General features: G+C 34.4%; 1 protein-coding gene across 6 annotated transcripts in view; it reads left to right on the top strand.

The window, feature by feature from the left end:
- Positions 1–23,667, top strand: part of NBEA (neurobeachin) — a 389,390-nt gene that overhangs the window by 63,652 nt on the left and 302,071 nt on the right. For 3 of the 6 annotated variants that reach the window (XM_039385861.1, XM_039385862.1, XM_039385859.1), the window contains exons 21-29: positions 96–1,118; positions 5,186–5,403; positions 6,864–7,017; positions 13,816–13,839; positions 16,269–16,449; positions 17,538–17,668; positions 18,931–19,038; positions 20,712–20,880; positions 22,260–22,355. In XM_039385861.1, coding sequence (XP_039241795.1) covers positions 96–1,118; positions 5,186–5,403; positions 6,864–7,017; positions 13,816–13,839; positions 16,269–16,449; positions 17,538–17,668; positions 18,931–19,038; positions 20,712–20,880; positions 22,260–22,355 — 2,104 coding nt within the window. The remainder of the gene's footprint in view (positions 1–95; positions 1,119–5,185; positions 5,404–6,863; positions 7,018–13,815; positions 13,840–16,268; positions 16,450–17,537; positions 17,669–18,930; positions 19,039–20,711; positions 20,881–22,259; positions 22,356–23,667) is intronic. The other 3 variants (XM_039385860.1, XM_039385864.1, XM_039385863.1) reach the window with 3 other exon arrangements.

Genomic DNA, 23,667 nt, shown 5'->3' with positions numbered 1-23,667 from the left:
AAGCTGTATGTAATGTGTCGTTAAGATTCTTGTAATTTTTGTCCAAGTTCATGTAGTGTATATTCAGCCACATAATCTATTCTTTTCTTTTTAAGGTCACATATGAGGCTCACAAGGAATATCTAGCAAAAATGTATGAAGAGTATCAAAGGCAAGAGGAAGAAAACATAAAAAAGGGGAAGAAGGGGAACGTGAGCACCATCTCAGGTCTTTCCTCTCAGACAACTGGAGCAAAAGGTGGCATGGAAATTCGAGAGATAGAAGATCTTTCACAAAGTCAAAGTCCAGAAAGTGAAACAGATTACCCCGTCAGCACAGATACAAGGGATTTGCTCATGGCTTCAAAGGTGTCAGATGATGTGCTTGGAACTGCTGAGAGACCCGGGGGAGGAGGAGTGCATGTGGAAGTTCATGATCTTTTAGTTGATATAAAAGCTGAAAAAGTAGAAGCTACTGAAGTAAAACTTGATGATATGGATTTATCACCAGAGACACTGGTAACTGGAGAAAATGGTGCACTTGTAGAAGTTGAGTCTCTTCTAGATAATGTATATAGTGCAGCTGTTGAGAAGCTCCAAAACAACGTTCATGGAAGCGTGGGTATTATTAAGAAGAATGAGGAAAAAGATAATGGTCCATTAATAACTCTGGCTGATGAGAAAGATGAACCTTCTACTAACAATACCTCATTTCTCTTTGATAAAATACCTAGTCAAGAGGAGAAACTTCTACCTGAACTTTCAAGTAATCACATTTCTATTCCAAATGTTCAAGAGACACCGATGCATCTTGGTGTAAATGATGATTTGGGATTGCTTGCTCATATGACGGGTAGTGTAGATATAACTTGTGCTTCAAGTATAATAGAGGACAAGGAGTTCAAGATTCACACAACTTCAGATGGAATGAGTAGCATTTCTGAGAGGGAGTTGTCTTCATCATCTAAAGGATTAGAATATGCTGAAATGACTGCCACAACTCTTGAGACAGAGTCTTCTGGTAGCAAAACTGTACCTAGTGTTGATGCAGGAAGTATAATATCAGATACAGAAAGATCTGATGATGGTAAGGAAGCAGGGAAGGAGATAAGGAAGATCCAGACAACTACCACAACTCAGGTAAATTTCAAGTAGCCATGTATATGTCTGATGTAATCACCGTTCATTGATGCGTGATAAATTAATAGTATGAGAGCTGAGAGATGTTTGAAGTGTATTTCTTCAATTATATGAAAAGTGTCCATCTTTGAGGCCTAATTGCTTTGAAAATGCCATAATGTATAAGGATTCTGAAGTCTTTCATGTCTGTATAGAAAATATTTATTACAGTTGTTCAGAGAATGTTGCATGTAATCAAAGATTGTTTTTAAGGATGTTATCAGGTGTTAGAATTTACTACCTTCAAGATTTTAGTAGCTGACTTTATGTCTGGTATGTATATCAGTATTTATCTCCTAGGATTTTCAAGTTAAGCAGACTTACTGAAACTATGGAAGAAGAAGCAAGCATAAATTGCAAAAATTGCTCCGCTCAGTACTGCATAGTGTCTACCAAATTGTCAGAAGAAAGAGTTTCAGGGATATGCTCAAGTACACGCAAAGTACGTCATGTGATGAAAGAATATAGATCAGCCTGCCCGCTTTGTTCTTCATAGCAACAATTCTTTGAGAAAAACTCCAGGGAATGGACATTTAACTTATTGGAGCAACCTTTTGTTTTCCAAAAGAAATAATTTCCCTTAAAAAAAACACCAAAAAAACAAAAAGCAACCACCCAGTACTCAGACCAGTGTTACTCAGACCAGTAACACTCACTTCTAAGTCTCTTCTTTTATGGTAAGAACCTCTGTTTTTAAGAGAAAACCAGATGGAGCTCTTGCATTCCCTAGGCAGGTATTATAAAAAACAGTTGCGGGTTCTCTTGTAAATGTTTTTCCCATAACTATGAAAATCCTCATAACATCACTGACACCTTATCAAGCCTTGTGTAGGGATCCTTATATTTAAAAGCATTCTATTTAATAAGGAAGAAACCCTGAAAGCTCTCAATAGAAATAGTATTATCTCTTATTATCAGTTATGTTTTAAGTCTTAAAATTAAAGATTATTAATACCATGGAAATTGATAAGTGGAATGAAAGGATGATAGCAAGACAAAGAGCAGTCATGGTTTTGTGGGGTTTTTTTGTTTATTTTTTTCCTTTGAAATGTGAACTTTTGTTTAAAGAGTAAAAGACAAGTGAAATTTGCTACATACATATATGCACCCATAAACACAGTGAATTTGTAAGGTAAATCTTTAATGAAAAAGATAATCTGACTTAGTACTAGCTACTGTAGAAAATCCTGTTGGTGTGACTTTGGGACTTTTCTGGGTTCTAACCAATTTTCTTGATAAATTTCATCTAAGAACAGTTGAATTATAAAAATGTAGATTCCTCAAGCCTATAATTATTTGTTAGGATTAAAATGATACATAGATCTTAATGAGCTAGTATCAGATCATTCTAACATAGGAAATAAAAAATGCTTTCGAAATGTTTTCTTCTTAGCCACTCACAAAATTCCTGATGTATCATTTGGATCTGCATATTACCTACAAACTGTGTAGTCATTATAAGTCTGACTCTACAAGTTGTTTAGCTCCTTTGAGTCTCCACATATTGCTTAAATTACAGTAATTTCCCACTAAAATCAATTACAAACTACAATGAATTGATTAAAATATGTATCCATTAATATATCTTTTAAATAATTTTCTTAAAAAGAATTATCAACTGAGCAACCAGCAGAATTGTTATTTTCTTATCTCTTCTTTGGGTGTTTCGAAATGAGCAATGTTAATTTTAGCATTTTTACAGCAGAGCTGGGGTCAGAGTTTTGATTGCTGCACATGTGGTGACTGCCCCATTAGAGTTGATCTCCTTGAGGCCACTGAAAATGATGTAAAGACCAGCCACCTAAGTGTAGATAGTTGTGTTTCATGCTTGTTTATGCAATGACAATTCACATCAAAGCCCAGTCTTGCAAATATGTTATTATTGGTGTGTGAGTCAACACAGTCGGGTATCCAGAACAACCACAAAACCACAGCTAAAATGCAAAGAGTAAATTTATTTCATAGCCTCACTAACCGGAAGATCCCAAAGCAACACCTGGGTGGAGACACCCAAGTGGGAACACAGGCAGGCACCATTAGGCTCAGTCCATCCTGAGGGGCTGTGGGTCTGTGATTTGCACCCATTTATCAAGGGCTCATGCACATGTGGTTTAACACCATGCTGTGATCTCCCCTGTGCTTCTTGTGGTCTCTGAGCTTTGATCTCTCTCCCAAAGCAGAGAGCTCAAGCATGTACTTGACAGTGCCACCAAGTCTCTGTAAACACCTATGTTATCTCTGCATGGAAATTCTACTTCTCAAAACAGAGAGAGGATAAACAGCAGTAACAGATAAACCCCCATAACATCTGGGGTTTCTCACGCTGATATTCTCCAGGCCTTGGCATTCCCAGATACAAGGTCACTTGAGTGAATCTACCATCCTCCTTGCCATTCTTCTGCTTTTAACTCTTCTCTTCCAACAATTGACTAGATGAAAACACTCGTGGTACAGTTATGATTCTATTACTGCTGCTGACATGACAGCTACCTGTAATTTTACTCAAAAAAAGTGGTATGTGAATGGAGTTGCTAACCTCAAATTCTCTGAACACATATCTACGGTCAGCTCCCCGCCTTATCAGTAAGAAGCAAACAGTCTTTTGTTCAAGTTGACTGAAAGAAAGCAAACAAATGGCACAACAGAGATGGGAACTACTGCTTACTTCCAAGAAAAGTTAGTGCCTTTATCAATAATAGATCAAATATTGAAGAATATAAAATTCACTCTTTTCTATGTTCCCAACCAGGAAAGACTGAAAATAGAATTGAAAGCACTATGCAGAAGATTCATACAAAAAAATTTTAAATCTTAGATAAGAAAAAAAGAAAAGAATCATTTAAAGTTAACTCTAAGAAAAACATAGGAAATGAAAGCAACATTAACTATTTTGCTCCCTATAGGTCAAATCGAATGAAGGACACCTGCCCTGCCCTCAAAATCCAGGCTACAGGAGATCAAAATCTGACTAAAGATATAGGAAACTTTTCATCTCTACTTCAGTGCCATGTCCATTTTTATATTGCTAGCAGAAATATTTTGTAAAGTTCTCTTTTGCTTTTTAATGTCCAGATTTAAAATAGTATGCTGAGATTGGGAAATTAATATGTGAGCAAAACAAGGATACTTTCTATTTTCTTAGTTTTAAACTAATCTAAAGTCACTTAAAAGTAATTTCAAGGATTAGACTTTGTATTTCTCCCCTTCAGAGATATTGTACATCATAAGTTGTCGTTTTGAATATTTACCTTAAATTCAGTGATAATGTTTGTTCCTTACTACTTTTACCTTCACTGTATACTCATATCCTCTCTGTGTATCATATCATATCATAGTATAGCATATCGTCATAACATATCATCATCCTATCATATTCTCTATGTGTATCTTTTACTTTTGTCTTTTATCACCAAGTAGAAATACTTATGACTATGTAGTATTGCAAAGGAAAGAAATTCACATCCACCACCTGTTGGGAGAATCTAAAGATTGTCCTGAGGATCCATAAAACTGTTAACGAATTAACAAAGTGTTAGGAGGCTAGACTTAATTCCCTATTGATCCTGCTAAAAAGACCAGATAAATAAATTGGTTTTGAAAAATGAGGAGCTGTCTAAAAGTACAATGACTCCTTGAAACTATCACGGTGTAGTTTGTCCATTTTGAGTCAAATCTTCAAAGAAAATTGTGTTATCAGCACAAAAATATAGTTGTTTCCTGTAAACAAAGTCTTGTCGCTGCTGACCTTGCATGTGCTACATTTGGTCTTTTCTGTAATACTTCAAGTGAAGAACTTAACTGTAAAACCTTGGTGAATATCTGAAAGGGAAGCCAGTCAAAGCCTCTCAGTTCTGGTTGATTTGTATTGGAGCAGCTCATTTACTGAAGGATAGTGCCTGCCTTGGAATATCAGTATCTCCTGTAGTTTGTTGCTGAGTCGTTTTAGCCTATCCTTTCTCAAATTTTGCATTGCATTCAAAAACACATTGCAGAAAGCTGACATGGTTTTTTTTAACCTGTTGATGTAGGCAGTACAGGGTCGATCTGTCACCCAGCAAGACCGGGATTTACGTGTTGACTTGGGATTCCGAGGAATGCCAATGACGGAAGAGCAGCGACGGCAGTTTAGTCCAGGTCCACGCACAACTATGTTTCGTATTCCAGAGTTTAAATGGTCTCTCATGCACCAGCGTCTCCTGACAGACTTGCTTTTTGCACTAGAAACAGACGTACATGTTTGGAGAAGGTAAGTGGGTGTTTCTTCTTTAACTCCTGATTTGTGTTTCCATCAATAAGGAAAAATTAGATGTTTTCTAGAGGGGATGTTACTGGGATAGTGGGAAGGGAAAGAGTTGGTGTTAACTAAAGTGCCCTTCTGTATCTTCTGTCTTCTCTTTTTGCTCCTTCCCAGACTGTAACAGCTCTATTTCACAAGTAATTTCTGCTTTCTTGAGGGATTGTGTAACTCATACCTACCTAACTAAACTGAGCTGCTCTTTCAGCTTATGTTTAGCATTATAATCTACTGTTTCTATTCCAGACATGAGGACAACTTGTGTGTCTGCTAGTGGGCATTTTCTTAATCGGTCAATTAAAAGAGAGCTTCTTTGCTTGCAAGCCTTATAAATAAAACCTCTTTTCTATTACATTTTCTAAGGAAACGCTCTTTCTATAAGCAAATTTCTTTTTTTTTCATTCCAGATCCTGCTTGGGGTTAGTCTTGGTGGCTATATTATGTCTTATGACAGCAATGTGATTTCCTAGGGTTTTTTTACATGTTAATAGAGATATTCAAGTAACTATAATACAATAGATACAATTTAATCTAGTTTCCAGTACAGAATAGTTAATTTTCAGAAAACTTGATCATATTTATATCAAAGGAGAAATTTATATTAGATTTAATTTCTAGTTTGGTGAACAGTTCTGTGATACTCACTTGGAAATAGAAAATTTTGATATTTTTCTTTTGGCCAAGTATGTGGGAGAGGATTGTACTTTGTGTTGTATATTTCCAATTGAAGCCTTTAATTTTGTTTGCTGACTGACAGCAATGTTATTTTGGGGAAAGACCATACTTACAGACCAGAGTACTTCTCAATATTTTCACACAGGGGTTTAATATTTCTGGGAGTGACTGTTTCATGGGACAATTTCTCACGAATTAGGAGTTGCTGGAATGTCACCTAATCTTATTAGCATCTGTGGTTTGCAAAGCTAATGTAAATGGTAAATTTAATATCAGTTAATAAAGTTAATATTAGATCAAGGTATGATCATGTTATCAAGTGTCTCCTTTAAAACAGTGGTAGGTATTATCATTAGGTGTTATCAAGTGCGCTTCAAATGGCACTTGTGCAGCATGGTGAACTCTCAATGTTAAATAGTTACTTCCATGCTGCAGAAGCAACTCCACTGATTTTAGCAGAACTGTCTGTGAATTAAAGTACTGGTTGATGGGAATAAAAACTTATAAGCCATTGTTCTCAACTGAGTATCTGAATCTAATCCTGTGTGAAAATGGATAGCAGTCAATTTGTTCATTAGTCTTGTTCCTATTTTTATACAAATTACATGCAAATTTTTGTAGACCATATTTCTCTAATGTATCAAGAAACATTCACAGTCTGGTTGCAAAGATTAAGTTTATCTAAACTTTTGTTTTAGTTGTTTGTTTTTAATTCATCCTTTCTTCTGTTCTTGCAGTCACTCCACTAAGTCTGTGATGGACTTTGTCAATAGCAATGAAAATATTATTTTTGTACACAACACAATACACCTCATTTCCCAGATGGTAGACAATATTATTATTGCTTGTGGAGGAATTTTACCTTTGCTGTCAGCAGCCACATCCCCAACTGTAAGTACAATATTTCCACCTAGCGGTCATATTAGAAATTGTTGTTATTAGTGCCAACCATTATTTCCACCTGACCTTCCTTCTTTAAGGACTCCTGTCCCCTCTCTGCCAATTTCTTACAAAAATTTAAATTTACAATCGAAACTGTTACATTTTGATATACAGAGTGTTTATAAGATTTTGCATCTGAAATGCTAGTTTTATCAGAGAAGTAGTACTAAGTAAGAATAATATTTCATAGGTATTTAATATTTCATTTAAAGGGAAGACCATTAGGACAATGATTCCTGTAATAAAATTGCATGCGTTATTGATATTCATGAATCTGTTTTGCATGGCTGCTATTTGTTTGCAAGCCAAATGATACCAGAACTCATCCCCTCACTGCTCTCTTTACTTCTTCCTTCAAGAGGTCCTTTCCCCCTTTTTTTTTCCTTTTTAATTTTGTATTGAAAATAACTGATATTTTTATCTGCTCCAATATTCTTAGTAAGTTTTAAGTTCTTAGCAGATCACGGCTCAGGCAGGCAAAGTAGCTTCATGAAAAAGGGAGGAATATTTTGTAAATATTATGTAACTGACAAGAGTAATTACAGTGTTTGAATGTGATGCCTTGTCTGTGCATATAGTATCTGTGACTATTTCTTTCATACTAAATGTTTTATCTTGAGCATCCTGTAAGCATCTGTAGTTAATATTGATCTTTGAAATGGAGACAATGAGACCGAGAAGGGACAAAGAGGCTCCTCTGAAATGTGGCTAGTAGGCAACGGAGGCTACAAATATAGTTTGCCAGTAAAAGCTCAGTTCCTTGTTGTAGCCATTCAGCAGCTGAGATTACTTTAATTTGCCTCTACTGTTACTTCTAGTTAGCTAGAGAAAAACATTTTTGAATTATTTTATTTGAAAGCTATGAATGCATGGCTAGAGATTGGCTAAACATTAATATGATTTTCAGACAGGCAATTAATGGTAAAATGTTGTCTCTTTATTGTTTTCACTGTGTTAACTGGAAAAAAAATTTACTATAAGCAAAAGACTTTAATTGTTCCTAGTTGCAAGAATGACAACAAGGTCCTGATTTTGCAGATGCTCCATTGTAAATATTGACAAGTATGAGAGAATGCAGACTGAGCCATCTTGAAATGTAGGCTGTGCTATCAGTCTTTAGATAAAAGGACATTGGGGGATATTTTTGAAACAAACATCTTATGCATCATTTGAAAATGATGATGTTTTGACATCTTTTATATAAAAATATAAAATGGGCACAGCATTAATTAGGCTGCAATTCCTTTGAATGGTCTTTGAGGGTTTTAGCTCTTATCCTGGTTTATGATACTGCAGAGCCATTCTATGGAAAAATAATTTTGAGGTTCACCATTTCCCTGTATTTATTCTGGATGATACATATCTGTGTGTGTGTAGGTAATTAGCTGACACAGCTTTATAAATTAGACACGTATTTGTTAAAATACTGTGTGTTGATACTGCCATGCTAAATAACAATGATTTGCATGCATTGATGCAAAAGAGTACATTTTTCAAATTTGTGTATTATGCATGCACTTCTCCAGTACATGGGGACTGTGTGTATTACTTGAATGCTCTACTGTCTGCTTAGGACAACAAAATAAATTGTGAAATAAAGTAATTCACTAAAAGATCAGTAGCTGGCTTCAAATTCAATTAATTATACTCTATGAAATTAAAAAACAAACAAACAAACAAACAAAAAAAACCCAACCAAAAAACCACAATCAAACAAACAAACAAAAAAAAACCCCAAAAAACCCAAAAAAACCCCCACAAAACCCAAAAGATCACTTTTGCCCTAAATGTACAAGTAGAGTCAGAAGCAGTTGATAGAATCACAAATAACTCTCACCTCATCTAGACAATAATTTCGTAATCACTTCCACCTAGCAGAGAACTTCTTCCCTCCCATTCAACTCCGTTCCTGTTCTGTCATTGCCCATCCATAAACATTAGCAGGAAGGTGGATATATTCATCATTGTGACAGAGTGAAGCACATGCTTCCTCCTTCTTAGAGAAGGTGTTCTCCCTCAGTATTGTTCTGAATCACAGCTTTGAAGGGAGCAGATGCCCTGTTGTGCATCAGGCCGCTTGTGAATATCTATGATATGATGAATGAAAAGAAGTTTCCTACTGATTTTCAGACTTCTAGTACTTGAGCATCCTTGAACTGCTGTGGAGAAAGTGGATGGATTGCTAGTTTGCGATATATTTCTTCGCAGGCTTGAAAGGGCAAAGTGGTTCAGTGCTAGCAATCAGTTACAGAAGACTGACTTACTCTCCTCCTTCCAATAGCTGCTAATGGGAAGAGAAAAGAGGTTTGAAACTGGAAGATTTATATGATGTCTCCACTGCATAAAAACACTTAAAGCAGGTCTGCAGGTGACACTTTCTGCCAGAGTAACTCTCAATGGATGAAGGAGCCAATAGGCTTTCTCCCTCACTGACTCAAAGACTAACAGAATCACCAGAATGGTTGTGGCTGGAAGGAGGATGCTGGAAGTCATTTGCTCCAAAACCCCTGCTCAAGCAGGGCCACCTAGAGCCACTTGCCCAGGGCTGTGTTCAGACAGCTTTTGACTGTCTCAGAGGATGGAGACTCCATCACCTCCCTGAGCAACCTGTGCCAGTGGTTAGTCACCCTCACAGTGGAAAAGTATTTCTTGATTTTCAAGTGGAACCTACTGTGTTGTAATGAATTATATCAATGAATGGGTTTTTATCCACAAGATACAGAGTCCAAACTTTGTGTTGCATTTCATGAATCCCTTCCAACCTCAGCCATTCTTTGATTCTGTGTGATTTTTGTGATTCAGTAATTTAATCTGGGCATGGTATTAGAAGTCCACTCAGGCAGTACTGCACTGCTCTTAGAAACAGAAGCTGATCACAGGCTACATAAGTTGCCTCACCGGGTCAGCTCAAGGACCCATCTGCTTTAGCATTCTGCCTCCAATAGTGACTCTTTGCAGCTCACATTAAAATAGGGAAGTCTGAGCAAGTATATTGATTGTTCTACTGAAACTTCATTTCAGCGTTTAGGATTTCAACAACTAGAGAGCGTGTTTGGGCTGTCATATTTAATAACCACTGAGGAATTTATCCTTCTAGACTTTATCTAATCTTTTTTGAACCTATTTATGCTTTTAGCCTCCATGATATTCTATGGCATTAAGCCTGACAAAGCAATTATATAACATTAGAAGCACTTCTTGTCTTTGTCTTTTTTAAGCCTCCTTAAATGCATAAAGTCACAATGTGTCTTACTGTTTATGCTATGAAAGGAGTAGTTAATTATGTCTTTATTCAGCTCCATATCATTTATGACTTTGTAGGCTTGAGTCATATCTTCTGGTGTGCCTGTTTGAACCCATAGCATCTTCATCTTGTTTAGTCTCTGATCCTCCATATTTCTGTTCTGTGGAGCTTTTCTGAGGTGTCAAAACCCTCATATTTTGTAGATCCCATAGAATACATATTCAATTTATCAACATGTATGAGCTCATTTTACTTAATTTCTTCCTTCTTCACTTTCATGGATGCTGAGTCTCCAATATTGCCACTGAAGGCCTTTTGGGCCCAAAATGAAATTTTAAAGGAGTAGTTCTTACTTATTTCCTGTTACGGGGTTTTATTTGTGGCATAGGTCATGTATTTATATATGCTTATAAAAATTACTTTACTTTTTGGTCTGGAATAATGAGCAATGAGAGCAAGAAGAACAGAGAGTAAAGGTTAATCAACCCTTTAATTTCAGGATGATTAAAACAGTGGTGGAATTCAGGAAGAGATTAGGGTAAATTTAAGTATCCACTTGAAGTACTTATATATGGCCTAGATTTCTAGCTGGTAGAGAGCTATTCCACAGTAACAAATGATTCAGCTATCTCTGATGTAGACATCTACCTATAGGGTCCAGGGACTGGAATGATTGTTAACCTGGAGCTGGATCCAGCTACTTTTTATGAGATACCTTACTTGTTTTCTAATGGAGAAGATGACAAACAGAAACACATAGTTCCTTTTTTACCTGTCTCATAGGCCTACTTGTCCACAGTTCCTTGACTTCAGTGTGTGAGTCCAAGTTCAAGTAAGTCTGAGTTCATCCTGGGCTGCTTGTTTTTAAACAGTCCTAAATTCTGTTGAAAAACTGTCTTCTCAACAGTCTGCTATAGAGTTGTTCTTACATGTGTCCCATTGCCTCTCATTTTTTTAAAAGGCATTTCACGAATTTCTCGTTAGTAGAATAGAATATTAGATGCTTGAATTAATTAATCTATTTGTATAAAAGAACCAAGGATAAATTTAGAGAAATGACTTTGAGAACATTGGAGCAATTGCAGTTTTGGTTTTTTTCTTCTGTGCAACAGATTCTGCATTGCTTTCCCTCCCTTGCTGAAAAAGCAGTATTATCACAGTTTCTTTAAAAAGATGAATGTTTGGAGAATTTCCCATTTCAAAAAGACTTTTTTTCCTTTGCATAGTTTGGATTTGGAGTGAAATGGCAGTTCTTCTGGGATGGGTGAAAGATTACTCCATGATTCCTTGTCTGCTGTAGAACGGACAGTCTTAATTATGAAATTTCCTCACTATTAAATTCTTGTAGTAGAAATCTGCCTTTTGTCTTGTTGTTTTGGTTTTTTTGTTGTTTGTTTCATTTGGTTTGGTTGGTTGATTTTTTTTTAATCCAAACTGGGATGGTCTAAATAGAAGTCTTTAAATATCAACAGAAAAAAAAAAGGAAAATAAAATAAAACATGCATTATTTGTGCAAACAAACCACTCACAGACCTGTGAGTGATTGAAGAATGCAGAAAAGGTTATGTGTTTGTATGGAATACAGGGAAAGTGTACTGTAATCCACAATGATCTATTCCCACAATTTTTAATATTTCCCTCAATTTCCATTCTATACTACTTCTGTCCCAGAGTCTGTACAAGAACTTACTTCAAATGCTGATGGTTTTAAAGTGTTGTCAATTGTATATATGAAACAATTTAAAACTGGAGCAAATATTAACAAAAAATATGAGCAGTTCTGTTGGTTTACAATATAAACTTTTGATCCTGATGTCTTGCTTATTAAATTTGGGATATAAGATAACTGCCACAATTAGAGGTAGGTCATAAAATATAAAATACTTTTTTCCTTTTTTTTTTCCTCCTTTCTGTGTGGGAGGTCTTTGAGGCTTTTTTAAAAAGATTACAGCTAGAAGGAAGACGTTATTAAGATGGTGTGCAAGTGCGAAAAAGGGGACCTATAAGGAAAAACATTTGCAGAAGATGCTTTCTGTAAATAGAAGCGGGTTGCCAGATAAAACATTTTGTACAAGCTAGCAATTTGAAATAATCATTGCTTGCTACAAGGATAGCAGCTGTGACAAGGACTTGAGGACATTGAGCAAGGCAAAAGAAATTTGAGGAGTTTAAATATACGTGACAATTAAGAGTAAATTTCCAGACCTCTTTGCAATCGGTTTATTTTTTCCACTAATTCTATGAGGTCTATAATTCAATTTTTTACTAGCTGACTTCAAAACATCAGCTCTCAAATTGTGATCTGAGGGCTGCTGGTGTGATATGAATGGTTCACAAGACTCCATTAGGCATTTAAAGATAGTCTCATTAGATCTGTGGATTAAAAGCCGAGATGTAATTCCTGTGTATAGTATTGCATTACCATGTTCAGGACTCATGTGATGCCACAGGTGCTGCATGATCTATAACAATTCTGAGAATCACCAATGGCACACTGATATGAGAATTGTCAGCTAGTAATTGAGATATAATAGCCACAGGTTAATTCTTGAGATGCATCTAGCTACAAAAGGAAGAAGACTCATTTAAAAACTCTTTGAGTATGGTATTTTCTGTCCCAAAAGGAAAGAAAGCCATTCATTTCAGCTTGTTTTTCTTTCTTTTAGATTAGATTTTTCCACTACTTAAATGACAACAGTACTGACATACTCGTGAAAATTCAGTTTCTTTCTCTTTTTAAAACAGAACCAGTGGAAACTTAAGAATTTGTTCTTAGCCCACTGTGATAATAGAGAAAGTACTTCTACCTAAAATTAAAATGTAAAAATTTAAAACATATATTTAACTGTGAACATTGGAATTTGAAGACTAACTCGGTCTAAAGGACTTAGTAAATCTTGATTTTTTTTTTTCTGTGGTTCAAACCCATTCTAATATCTAGTTTGATATTGGTTTACATTGGAGATATCACACCCAAATGTAATATAATAGTGAGCTATCTTGTGTTGCTTCTAAGGAAGCAACATTATGCATGAAGAACTAGTTTGCTTTTCGTGATTTATATTTGTTTTGTCAAAGCATTTTAAACATATTTGCCTACTCATACAAGGACTAACTACTTTATTACATTTCAGTTGAATGGCTTGTAAAATGCTCATTTCTGTGTAATCAGTTGAAACATTACTTTGGTTTACATTGCTTCATAAAATTACTCTATGTACTATATAAAAGATGTACATTGGTTGGAAGAATCAGTGTTTACATGAAATGCCATAATACAAGATTTAAAGTTTTCCTTGTGCATAGCTATTTTAGAAGTCTTTATTTTCAAATGTTCATGCTGAGCTTAAATGGTTTGCTGTTCTAATTAAAAATTAAACAAATGTATAATTCCAAGATACTAATTTGTTTCAATTTACCTTGCATTTTTAGTTAACTTAAATAATTTTCTTTTTTCTTTTATTGTTGTGATCTGTTGTCTGTTTTGTCTGTTGCATGTCCAGGGTTCTAAGGTTAGTATTGCGGCTGTAAGTTTCAGTTTTTTTCATTTTCAAAAATACCTTATTTTTGATCATTTAATGTTTTGGCTCTTTTTTTGTTGTTGTTATTATTACTATTATTTTTCTATCTCATGTAGTAGGATGTGAATAGCAATATATTTGGTGTCATATAACTTTTCCTACCATATTGCCCTTGAGTAACTTAATGCATTGTCAAGTCTGATGCTTACTGTTACTACTGGACTGAATGTAGTCCAGTCTGTGAGCTAATTTAAGTTATAAATGCAATTGTCAATAGAAAAACTCTTTATGTCCTGAACATGTCAATTATATGGGAGACTTGTTACTTAAAAGTACACTGAGTAGTCATGAAATGGTGATCAGTTCACTTTTCAAAGAGTTTTGGAGCTACCCCTATCTAAAATATTGCTAATACCTGAAGGCAGCTTGATCAATACTGGAGCTTATTTTAAATGCTATTAGAATATCAATGTGCTGTATTTAACAGGTTGAACTGATGGTAAGTCTGGTGTAAAAAAATGTGTTAGTTGTTTTTTTTCTTCCATCTAGCAGAATTTTAGGGAGATTTGTAAAAAAAATAAGAGATTTTTTTTTTAAATTCAAAGTTTGCAAAAATCTTGGTACAAATACACTAAAGTGTTATACTAAATGAATTTATGACATAACTTACAGAAATAAAAATAAAAAGACAATAAGTATGCTGAGAGGTTTAAGACTATGTTTGACACAATAAAGTTGAAAAATCAACAGCAGGCAGTAGGCTGCAAGCAAGCCTGGTGTTATTTCAAGCATGAGTTTGAAGTTCAAGTTTCTATAACCACCTATGAGTTTTTCTAGCAGACTGTTATGCAAATGTGTTTTCTTCGGGTGAGTACTTTCAAAAAATCATGTTCTAGTCTGGTTTAAAAAAACAGCAAGTTATTTTTCCAAAATGTAGGAACACAGCACAAACTAAACAGGGGAGACCTGGCTAAAGAAGATAGGCCAAAAAATCTTTCTTCTGAGAGTTGTCATTTTACTGTTTTTCTGATCCTGTTGGGCAGTTCAGACAGATGACAGCCCTTCCCAAATCACTCATGTAACCGACATGTTACATCCTTAAGAGAAATTAAATGAAGGGGTATCTATCATTGTGGTGACACATGCCACTTTATATCTTTCATCTTTCAAAACAGTTGTTTCCTTAATACTGATTGGCAGAGTTTGCACTTTTACAATTTTGGATGTAAAAATATTCTAAAAAGTAAGTCATGAGTGAGGCTAGTAATTTTTAAGAGTATGGAAATTAAGGAATTTTTGATTTTCTGTATTTTTTTTCCTTTGAAAGGAAATGGCCTTAAGAGCATAAAATTATCTTTTTATAAATACTTTTAAGCAAATAAATAAAAATAAACAACAACTACCGAAAGTAGTACTTCTCAAAGGGACTAAATTTTGTGTTCAGAAAGCCTTGCAATTGGAAATCTTGTTGACAATCAATAAGAATCAGCCACCTGTAGACAATTTTTAGAATAGTATTTAGGCATATAATTCCGGACACAGACAAGTACTAAATGCCTTTTTAACTTTTGCCTAAATCCAGAGGTAAAAGTGTTTAAACAGATATGTATGTTTTTATTTGGGCTGACTGTTTCCTCATTTATCTCCGCTGTTAGACACATGAATGTATTTGAAAACATGACTCTGTGCATCTAAGCATCTTTTTGGAGAAAAACATGATCCCCTTTTAGCTTTCAGAAATATTAAGCTCAGTCAGCCTTCTTCTGGGGTTTCCTGCTAAGGAGAGTCCAACAGTACATCAGAAAAGAAATGGCCGCTCTCTGGGAGTGAGCTGACCCTAATATCACTTATCACATTTTTACTTCCCCCCTTGTTGTTTTCTTCAGGGAGCAAACATACTCACTTCTGAGCTACAGGAGAATTGAACTCTGTCAGGTTTCTGAATGCTGTAAGCATTCTCAGGGAGAATTGATTCATGGAAACAGAGCAAAACTGTCTGTTTTTTCCCACTCCACTCCTCACATTTGCTTGTTTATATATAAGAAACGTAAAAGATATACAGAGATTAATTCCTTTCATCCATTACCTGTCTGTTTGCATAACCTATGGAAGAATGTAAGAGTATATTGCACCCTGATACACCATGCATTGTTTTACTATCTGCCCATACATTGTCTTTATCTAATTGCTAATAACTTTCTCATTTATATTAGACTTTTTCTCATCTATTACAGCATGTAAATGTAAATAATTTTCTCACTCCTCATGCTGTCTTTGAATTTCACAACTTATGCTAATGATGTCAGTAGGAGATTTTTAAATAACTTTTCAATGTATCTGTCATTAAATGTAACAATTTAGATTCCTATGCATACGAGCCATCTTTATATTTCAGTTGTGTTCAAACTGTTTAATTTGATTATCTCCTTTTAAAGACTGAATTGGAAAATATTGAAGTGACACAAGGAATGTCAGCAGAGACAGCAGTAACGTTTCTCAGCCGTCTGATGGCAATGGTTGATGTACTAGTATTTGCCAGTTCTCTAAATTTTAGTGAGATTGAAGCTGAAAAAAACATGTCTTCTGGAGGTCTAATGCGACAATGCCTAAGGCTTGGTAAGTTGGCAGACAGTACATTTTAAATAATTACTTACAGATCAATGAGGTATGGATGGATTGAATAGTGACACGTAGGAAAGGGCTCGTAGAGTATGATGTGATAAAATAAAAATCCTATTTGTTATTGATTTGATACATTTTTAAGGTTGATTCAATTTAACCACAAAAACGGCGTCTGAAATAGTTCTTTCTTATGTGTTTCAAGCTGTATATATTTGGGGGGAGTAAAAATGTTAAATAGAAGTAAGTAATTGGATAAATGTTTTTTATCTTAAAGCTGATTTACTACCTGCATGTTGCAGGTGTTCTTATCCAAGTCTCCATGAATTTTTAAGACTGTTTGTAGGCTCTGTAAGATAAGAAGCATGGGATGCTTGTGCAGGCACTGTAGACCTAAATATATGTGGTGTATGGCACCTCTCTTCGCTATTTGCTATTTGCTTTATAATGTTACAATTAATGTAGGAAATTTAAAAATTATTAATATTACAAACTATTATATGCAAGCTACATCACTTCATCTTTGTAAACATTAAATTTTGACTATCATCTGGCATGATGCTGATTTTGCTAAGGTTATGTTCTGCATACTTTTTCATCTCTCAAATGATGAATTTTTTTTGTAAGCCAATTATGTCTTGTTATTATTCATACCATTTATTATGTCATTGATAATTTTACTGTCCTGTTGTAAAACTTGTAGTGTATTCTCAATTATCAATCTTTTTATCAAATTCCTAATAACCACCTTCTATTTGTTTCTATTCTATCTGTACATAAGTACTTTCAGATTTTAAGTGTTGATAGCTGATCAATAACATATGAGAGCTCCAATTCAAGGACTAATAATTTTTACATTTCAATATATTTTATAGTTACATAAAATATTTAGTTGTTCAACTAAAGAATGAAATGAATAAGTTACCATAATCCTTTCTTAGTACTGACAGAGTCTCTAGTGTGAGAACTATATTTCATTTACTATTTGGACAGATCAAACTAGTTGTAGAGACTGGTAATTGGTGTTCTGGATATAATAATGAGAAAATATTCTAATTTATGGCATTTTCATTTCTTCTTTTTAGTTTGTTGTGTGGCTGTGAGAAACTGCTTAGAATGTCGGCAAAGGCAAAGAGAGAGAGTTAACAAGACGTCATTAATTGGCAGTAAAACTCAAGATGCTCTTCAGGGTGTAACTTCAGCAGCAGCAGCCAAGGTAACCCAGTTTTCAGTAATCAACAGCAATTACAAGTCTGAATCACTGCTTTTAGGATCAGAAAATAATTGTAACTGCTTTCTCAAATATCTGGCAAAAGCTTAGATTTTTGCTATTAACTGATTGAGGGTAAAAGTATGTGAGGGGGGTAGTTTGAAACAAGAAAATTTTAATGCAGTAGTATGACTGGAGAAATCTATTTCGAGAAGAAGTCTCCTTATCACACTGATCATTTATGGCTGCATAGCTATTTTATTCTGGGAGAGCACTTGCAATTTTGATGAAATCCTCCAGTCCCATCTTTGTTGGTGGAACATCTGAGTCCCAATAACTTCAACACATCTTTGCATGCATATTAGGCATCAGTACTTACTCTCTGATTTGAGGAACAAAACTTATTGAATATTCAATTATAGCTTAGTTTTTCCAGTTTCATTAATCCATTGTTCATCTTTTTTCTTTTCTTTTTTTCTTTTTTATTTTTTTAACTTTAAGACTTTGCAAATTCCAAGACTAAAATCTGAAAAAATTTAGCGTAGCCCATGGCTAAAATACAACACATTGAAAGGATTCCTTTTTTTTTTTTGCTACTATATTTTCATTACTACATTCAGTAGTTTTTCTTCTCTGAAGACTTTCTCAGATAGCCTTCACAAACTCAGCTCTCTTCACAATATTATTTCATTAAATCTCACAAAAACATTACATTTTTCCACACTGTCACATTCAGTGCAAAGCAAATCAGTATAAGGAGGTTTCTAGGTGTTCAAGCATCATTTGTAATACATTATTATTTTTTAAAGAAAACATACTACTCTATGTTTTTTTAATAGCAGTTATTCTGTAAGTAGTCTGTAATAAGTCTCAGTAAAATTAACATAAATTATTTTTTTAATATTTCTGTTCAGCATTTTCAAACATAACACACATATTCGAAATATTTTATTGTTCTGCTATGAAACAGCTGTAATCTGAAATGAACTTTTGTGTACAAATTATTATCTTAACTGTGGGTAGAGATACAGTTATTCTGAGCTACTGGAAAGATGTAACAATTTATATCTAAATAAGTAGTATTAAGAAAATAATTCAAAACATTGCATTATTTCTAGAGCCCTTGTCTGAGTATTATGTTGGAAGTATATTGGTACTAACATATCATCTAAGATTGATGTAATGTCTAAAAAAATGTCAAATTAAGGTTTTAACAGAAATACTTTGATACTTGAGAGGACAAAAATCTCACTACTTTTTGTTTTTAGACTCCCCTTGAAAATGTCCCTGGCAACCTTTCTCCTATAAAAGACCCTGATAGGCTTCTTCAGGATGTTGATATTAATCGTCTACGAGCAGTTGTTTTTCGTGATGTGGTGAGTAATATGTGTTTTATTTCTTTCTTCTGCAAAATCATCACTTATATTTTGATTGTACCAGAATTAAAAATATCCTTGATGTGTTGCACTTCATATATTTTCTGCAAACCATCTGCTCGTGGCTTTGTAACCACCAGCCGCTTTTTGCACTTTCAAATCATATTGGTTAACCTATTTGGGATTAGTAGTTAACTGTGTTTAACACTCAGCCTTGATCTCATATTAGCCAACAGCCAGAATAATTCAGTTATGACCTTTATTGAATAAAATTATATTACTAAAAGTGTCAACTACTTGTCCAACCAGAGTAGGAGGAAGATTTATTATATCTATTACAGAACTGCAGCAAGTTGATTTATAGACAATTTTTATTTCTGCTAAACATATGCATATACTATATATAAATACATATAAAACTGGTTTTCAGATTTTTTGGCAACTGTTTTTGTGTTTTAGGACAAAAATTCACCACAATATGTTTGGTTTTGAATGTAGTAGAATAGGAATTATTATTTTATATATGCAAATATATATGTTATGTATAAACTTCTGCAGCCTGAGTCCAAGTGGTTGGAAGTGAGGACCAAAGTTACAAATAGCTTTAAAAAGAAGAAAGTAGAACTTGACACACAAAAAATTATCTGCTGGGATGACCTGATCATCTTGAATTTGACTGGCAATCTTCTGTCACCTATTCTCTTCTTAAGTAGTGGAGAAGGGAATACCAGAAAATATGTTTCTGGCATTTCTGTGAAATAACTTAGTAAAAGAATTTCTGGTTATTTTAAGAATTGCAAAAACATGCAACCAAGTTAAATAACACACAGAAAACATGGAAGTAAGCACTGGATTTGTAGCAGAAACTTGTGGAATTGAGGCAAGGTGAAACCACTATAGGAGTAGATAGAAGCTGAAGTCTTAATTCTGTCAGGTTGAATTTTACAGCATAATAGCAATAATAATAATAAAAGACATTTCAGTGTAACTACAGCAACTTAAATTCAATCAGGATGATATCTAAGCCATAGATGACAATTGCCATTGAACAGCCCACTATGTGGGAGGAAAAGAAGACAGCTAAGTTGTTGTGATCCTGGCATTTACTTAAATCAGAGTCCTGGAAAACTAGAATTGCTGCTGACAATCCCTTTGAAGGGAAAATTTGAATGTACGAGCTGGGATTTATTGCTGGAAGAAAAGCAGTGATATATTCCCCCTGCTTTTACAAGTTACCAGAAGCTGTTATGCCTACTTATGCATCCAGTGTCAGCCAGAGAAGCATCAGTGAGCTTAGTTTTCCCTCTCAGTAGTAGTACTCTTCAGATTCTTGTGGCAGGGACCTTCAGAGTCTCATCCTTGGGGCAACAAAAGACAGTTGCCCTTGCTGCAGGGAAGTCTTGAAAGCACTCAGGCCTCTGTTTTGAAAAGCTCCACAGATCCAGAGATTTGTGCAGTTGCCAAATAACCTCCAAAATTCAGTACTTAATACGTGCTGTGTGCATAGTACTCCCCTGAAAATACATGAAATCTTCTAAGTAATCTATTTGCTGCTATGCTAATAGAAACAACATTTCAGGAAGGTATTATTTATTAAGCTTTGTAATGATCTTGTATGAAAATTCTTTGGAAATATTCAATATTACAGGTGTTTTTCTTTTTCTCAAACACAGGACGACAGCAAACAGGCTCAGTTCTTAGCTTTGGCAGTAGTCTACTTTATTTCTGTTCTGATGGTCTCCAAATACCGTGATATACTGGAACCCCAACGAGAAACTGCGAGGTCTGGGAGCCAGGCAGGTAGAAATATCAGACAAGAAATAAATTCACCGACAAGTACAGGTAAATTTGTTTTCTTTAAATGTTACTTGATTTTTTTTTTAATACTGTAATTATTTTACAAAGTGTTTTTAGTGAGTAGCGTAAGATCCTCGTAGGAAATTACATACTACTTTTTCCTATATAATGATTTTGTTTTATAAAATACATTGGCATATTTCAAGTATTCTGTGTATTTACTTCTATGGTATTACTAATTTTCATTTCTATATTGCTTTTTTGTGTCTTTATTTTTCTTAAACTTGAAAATAATTAGAAGGACACAGGGTTCCTGATAGAGTTTTAAGTTGTAAAGTAGAAGATAGTTGACCAACACAACTTCCTGAATCTGTTTTGTGTTAGGAAGAACAGATATCTTTAACTCTATACCATGAAAGGAATGAACAGCAAACACAGCTGCTTGCCCACATGAACTCCTTTTGTTTGAGTGAGGGTTGTGAAAGGGTAGTAGTGGAGGACTGAGTACTTTCTTGGAGTCCTGCTGTGTTGGTGCCTGCATTTAAAAGCCTACGGTAACAATGTAATAAAAAGGAAACATTGCTATTGCCTCTTTTACTGAACTGTTAGTGATTTTTACTAGCAGTAGTAGTGTTTTTACTGACATATGTTCTTCAGCCTGAAAGGGAGGGAGTCTGTTAGTTGTCAGAAATTAGGAATGCAAACTTTACCCTGCTTTGTTTCAAATATTTTGCACTGTCAGTCCAGTGGGTTTTCTTCAAGTCTGATTGGATTGATTATAACTCTACCTGCTGTGTTAAAAGAGCTGAAAACATTAGCTGAATTTGTCCATGAAACTTTTAATGTATGCTTTTGTTCTTGTATTGATCTTTAATTATTTTCTTCATTTATGGAGTTGCTAATTTTCATTTGTCATAGAATTTTTCTTCCAATTTACGTCATATTTACATTAAGTCATTATTTTGATTCATCATGATGTTTTAATTTGTACTTTTACCTAATAGTTAAAGTCAATGTGCTTGTAGGCTTTCTGTTTTAAATATACTAAATGAATGTTGTCAGTTTTGAGAAATCATAGTTTTTGTACCTTCTTGATTATATGTTATGGTCCTGCACTAAGAAACTGCTAGTTTCAGTGAACTGTTTCATCCATTCTTGTCTTGCCTATTTGCGTATATATATATATATATCCGTGTCTCTTTTTCCCCATAAATGTTGCTCTTGAAATGCCCAAATACTAGGTGTGCTCTTTCCTATCTCTTGATACAGAACTTGTTTTTTCCCTTTAGAAATGCCTTTTTTTTGTTGATAATACCATATTTGCATGTTTCAATGAGATAGGATTTCTGTCATGGATCCACAGTGGACCAGGCCACACATGAATACTAGCTGGCTCACATTTGATTCCATGATTTTCTCCACAGTTGTGGTCATACCATCTATCCCTCACCCAAGTTTGAACCATGGATTCCTTGCCAAGTTAATTCCTGAGCAGAGCTTTGCCCACTCATTTTACAAAGGTAATATTAACATCATCTCCTAACCTGTTTGGGTGTTCTTATTTAATGTAATGCAATTCAAGAACTAACTGTGATGTTATTGTTGATAAATAAGTATACGCCTCAGGTTACATGGAGATCAGACCTGATGATACCTTTAAAACTTTAACTTCCTGCCTACATTTCTTTAGAAAATTTCTCTCCCACTTTTACTACCATTTATTATCTTTATTGATTATGAAATAAAATAATTTTAAAAAAGCACTCAGGAGGAGGGAATGGATACAGGAAAATTTAAATGCTTTTGGTTTGTGGTTATTCTGCTACAATATTAGGTCCATAAAAATCAAATCAGGCCTACTTTAAAAATATTGCATACTGCATGAAGTATGTAGTACTTTTGTAGTATTCCCTTTCCCTGTATCTTTTGCTGTTCTTTTGCCTTCCTTTCTCGCTTTTTTCCTTGCCTTCTTGATGGTATGCAAACCTCTGATATTGTATGTGAATTATTTTATGCCTGTTAGTTAATGTGCTGTGCTGTGTTTTTCTTGAAGGAAACCAATTTTGTTACCAGAGCAACTATTATATGTTTTGGGGCTGCTTTTTGTTTTGTTTGTTTGTTTGTTTTAATAGATACTATATAAGGTAGAAGTATGGGCTTTTTCTTTCATTACTTGAAAAAAAGAGGGTTACCTGAATGTAACGTGTCAAGTTTGCATGTACAAAATGTTGCATTTCCACGTTTATTTGCCTGCACTATGCTGTGAACAAATTTAATCTGATGAAAATGTTCTTGGTATAACTTTGTAAAAATTTTTTGTGGGTAAAAAGGCTGATTTATAAAAAGCCTAAGCGATTTAGAATGCATCCAGTTTATAAAGAATAGTTAACTTCCTACTTCAGTAATAAAGTGACTTATGTTCATCATATGCTGTTCTGGGAGCATTATGTTAAAATGTTTATTACATAAACTATCACTACGTTAATCTGTCATTTCTTAAATTTTGGTGTGTGCATATATGTATATTATAATTTGTTTTATTTTATAACAGCGAGTAAGCCAGGGTTTATGACTATTAAGACTATTGTCTACCATACAAAGAAAAAATATTTTATATTACTCAGTTTCCTGATTTGTTGTTCTGACATTGTTGCATTTGTACAATTGATCCGTCATTGATAGAAAAAGGAATAATTTGATCTTAATGCCAAAGAGTACTACAGTACTATGTGGTACTACACAATAAATCCCTAAAATTTCATTAAATATTGATTTTTCTCCTTTTTTTTTTCTTTGTGCGTTTTCTGGGTTGGGTTTTTTGTTTTGTTTTCT

Source organism: Pipra filicauda, unplaced genomic scaffold, assembly GCF_003945595.2.
Source record: "Pipra filicauda isolate LSUMZ 115617 unplaced genomic scaffold, ASM394559v2 scaffold443_size986076_pilon, whole genome shotgun sequence".
In the NCBI taxonomy this organism is placed as follows: Eukaryota; Metazoa; Chordata; class Aves; order Passeriformes; family Pipridae; genus Pipra; species Pipra filicauda.
This window is presented reverse-complemented; position numbering and strand designations above follow the sequence as displayed.